General features: G+C 46.1%; 1 protein-coding gene across 1 annotated transcript in view; it reads right to left on the bottom strand.

Moving 5' to 3' along the window:
* Positions 1-2,198: 2,198 nt before the first annotated feature.
* myt1b (myelin transcription factor 1b) overlaps positions 2,199-4,037 on the bottom strand; it is a gene marked incomplete at both ends in the record, with an annotated part of 58,461 nt that continues 56,622 nt past the window's right edge. The window contains 5 exons of the mRNA XM_084436078.1: positions 2,199-2,339; positions 2,531-2,674; positions 3,143-3,246; positions 3,426-3,517; positions 3,642-3,866. Of these exons, the coding sequence (XP_084292204.1) occupies positions 2,199-2,339; positions 2,531-2,674; positions 3,143-3,246; positions 3,426-3,517; positions 3,642-3,866 (706 nt within the window). The remainder of the gene's footprint in view (positions 2,340-2,530; positions 2,675-3,142; positions 3,247-3,425; positions 3,518-3,641; positions 3,867-4,037) is intronic.

The raw sequence follows: 4,037 nt of genomic DNA, 5'->3' as shown, positions 1-4,037 counted from the left end.
ATTCTACTGTGAACCCCTCCTGCTGGCCTGTACAGCTTTCAGAACAAGCATCTTTCTAAAGCCACAGTTGAGCTGGTCATCCTATGGGGCGAGGTGCCGCTCGTACCCATAATAGTTCTCACCACTCTGTAACAGCTACGGGTCCTTGGATCAGCCTACACTAGAGAGGAAGTCAACAATTACACTGAAAAAATATACATATGTTTATATTCATATATATATATATAGCTTCTTTAAACTTTATTATTTATACAGAATGTATATATAGTGTATGGCCATCCTGGCAAAGAAAGAAAGGCATCTGAAGGGATCAGCACTATGCGAGCCCTGGTTACTCTGCAGAATGTGAGGAAACAGGAGAGAAAGTGAGGGTTTAAGTAGTGGCACTTTGTGCATCAAAAATTAAAATCTAGAGTAAGGCTACAAGGGTGTAATATTGTTCTGCTTTGTCTTTGTTCTGTAGAAGCGTGTTGTAGGCATTGTTGACGAGGGCTGCATGACATGTGTCCCAAACAGCCCCAGCATCCAAAACACACTAGTACACAACCTTGTGTACAGTTACGTCCATTCAAGACATCAAATCAAATGATTCAAAGAGAAAAAGCATCTATATAAAGGCCTGTTAGTCGCGGTGCCTCACAGACGTGGTGGGTGAGCCAGGGTTGGCCGCTACAGAACGCTATGTGAGGTAACATTGATCACTATCTGTCTCTTTCCTTTGCCCAGACAAAAGACAAAAAACACCGGCCAATGATGGCTGATATTCAGACGGAGAGTCAAAGTCACCAGCAGATCAGTGGTTGCTTTGGTTGGTTTTGCTTTGACAATTCCAAAGGAAGAGCTGCTGGTTTTCAGTATCTATATAACAAAGGGTCTAATGTTCTGTCTCCCTCGGAGCGATGTCTTTATTCAGATATCAGCAGACTGAAGATTACTCCGACCCAGCCCGCACGTCACACACATAAATAACAAAATAAATATGCGACCATATCACAGTCAATTTCATAAATATCAAATAAATAATAAATACATACTTTCTTTTTTTTCCAGTAGTGGGAATATGAATGTACTTTATCGATAACAGAAATAACATGAACAAAGGAAAAAAACTTTTATAAAATTATCAAAACATTTTATCAGTTATAAAATATTGGCACTTAAAAATGTATTTAAAAATCCTTTAAAAGAAAATGAGATATACAAAAGAATTAACTGTGGTCAGTTTTCTATAATATAACTTTAAAATATTGATGGAGGAGATTCTCTGATGTCTCTGTTCATGATCATCAGTTACATCTTTTGTTTCACAAAACAAAGTCAATAAATAGATCAAATTCAAATAAATAAATAAACAATAATAATAACATAAACAGCAATAAATTACAATTTGTTTCACAAATAATTCATACAACAATAGTAATTATTGTACCAGTAGCTATGATTAATAAATGGAATTTAAATATATGCGCACTATCACTACCATTATTTCAAAGGAAAATAATCCAGAGTGTTCATGTGTGTCTTTGTGCAGGATGCAGCCGGCAGGCCCCTCAGAAGCTCACTGTGTTGTCAGGCGGTGGTGAGGAGGCGCGGGGGAGAGAGGGGAGTCAGGAGGACGGGCGCCAACACACGATGGACGCCAAACCAAAGCACAGTGAACAACTAACCACCAACTGGAGCCCACAGACGCCGTCCACTCTGGTCTCTCCTCATACGTTCCAGCAGGAGCCCACAGACGCCGTCCACTCTGGTCTCTCCTCGTACGTTCCAGCAGGAGCCCACAGACGCCGTCCACTCTGGTCTCTCCTCGTACGTTCCAGCAGGAGCCCACAGACGCCGTCCACTCTGGTCTCTCCTCGTACGTTCCAGCTAAAGGATTTGGTTGGAGTTCCTCTCCTCTTCGTCCTCCCAGCCCCAGCAGCAGCAGCATGTGTGGATGTTGGTCCTCGTCATGTTTAGTCGTCTTTACAGAATGCTCCCTGGTTTAAATTTTTTTAAGTTGCTGTTTATAAAACCTGAATGCCCTTTTGTTTTTTGTATTCTCTTTTAATATACGGTTTAGTCTCTTGTTGACGCCCCCCCCCCCCCTCTCTCTCTCTCTCTCTCTCTCTCTCCCCCTCTCTCTCTCTTTCTCCCAACCTCTACCTCTCTTTCCTCATCTCTCTCGTTTGGAGTGTTGCACCCAGGCAGAGGTCATCTCAGACCTTGATGCCCTTCACGGCCTGGTTGATGCTCTCCAGCAGGGCCTTGTTCTCTGGACTCTGGAAGCAATCCTTGTTGGTGTACATGTCAGTCAGGGTGGAGATGTAGCGGTCAAAATTCTGCTCAGTGATTGGCTCCTGTTGTGGTACAAAAAACAACAACGATCTTAGCCTCTGTGTGTGTGTGTGTGTGTGTGTGCGTGCATGGTTGGTCTTGTTTGTTCTGTAGTATGTGTGTGCATGTGTATATATATATATGTGTGTGTGTGTGTGTGTGTGTGTGTGTGTGTGTGTGTGTGTGTGTGTGTGTGTGTGTGTGTGTAACTCACCATATGTGGCAGGCGTATGTTGGCCAGGCTGCTTATGAGGGCGTGGCTCAGTCCAGACAGCTCCATGAAGAGGGCCTCGTTCTGCTCCTCCATCATCTTGTTGTCGTGCTCAATGTTCTTCAGGTTCTTCTCCATGGACGAGATCTGCAGCACAGCTCAGCTGTCAGGCTCATATCACATCATAACATCACCACATCATCACATCACATCCACCACATCATCACCACATCACCACGTCAACACATCACCACGTCATCACATAATCACATCACTACACCATCACATCCACCACATCATCAAATCAACACATCATGACATCATCACATCACCACACCATCACATCACATCCACCACATCATCACATCATAAAACCACCACATCATAACATCACCGCATCATCACATCACATCCACCACATCATCACCACATCAACACATCACCACGTCAACACATCACCACATCATCATTACATCATAACACCACCGCATCATAACATCACATCACCGCATCAACACCACATCATCATCACATCACCACATCATTACATCACCACTTCATCACGTCATCACATTCACCACATCATCACACACACACACACACACAAATACACACCTGTGTCTGCAGGTTGACCATGTCGGCCTCCATCTCGTTGTTGGACTCGTTGAGGTCGTTGATCTCCTTGTTCAGCTGCTTGATGTCCTCATCATTATCCAGCACTGGAGGGAGGCAGGGGTCATGCATTAGAGGAGAGTAGAATAGAGGAGCGTAGAGTAGAGCATATTATAGTATAGTAGAATAGCGTAGTGTAGCGTAGAATAGAATATAGTAGAATAGAATAATGAAATAGAATAGAATAGAATGTAGGAAAATAGAGTGGTACATGGAGAAGCCTCACCGTCGCTGGCTCTGAACTTAGTGCTGAGGAAGTCCTCTCCAGGGAACTTGGTCTTCTTCTTGGCAAAGGAGGCCCTGGGACAGCCGGAGAGGCTAGGGGGGTGAGGTCAGAGGTCAGGGGTCAGGCAGGGCAGCTGGAGCCGTCTGTTAGCTGACGTGAGTGGTGGGCATGGCGCAGAGTGGGCGTGGCTCGGCCGGGAGGGGGGGGGGGGCTCACCTGCGGTGCGTGAGGAAGCTCCCGTTGGCATGTCCGGAGCCGTCACAGCCGGGGGTGGGGCAGCTGGGGCCCTCCGTCTTGAAGGCCTTCCAATTGAAGGGCGAGCCGTTGAGGACGCCCTCCTTCTGCCTACGTGCGGCCAGCGGGCAACCGTAGGCGCTGCGGTGCGTGGCGTACTTTCCGCTGATGTGACCCAGGCTGTCGCACCCGGGGACCGGGCATCTACTGGGGGAGGGAGGAGGGAGGGCGCACAACGTCAGTGGACAGTAGAGTTCTTCTTGTCATAAACATAACATCACTATGACTTAGTATAAGGTGGAAGTAAGCTATCTACTGATATCCAAACTGTCCTCTCGGGCTAAGGGCGGTTGTGAGGAAGCACGCCCTGCTGACTAT

Source organism: Borostomias antarcticus (assembly GCF_949987555.1).
Source record: "Borostomias antarcticus genome assembly, chromosome: 3".
NCBI lineage: Eukaryota > Metazoa > Chordata > Actinopteri > Stomiiformes > Stomiidae > Borostomias > Borostomias antarcticus.
The sequence above is the reverse complement of the archived record's forward strand: the minus strand, read 5'-3'. Positions and strand labels throughout refer to the sequence as shown.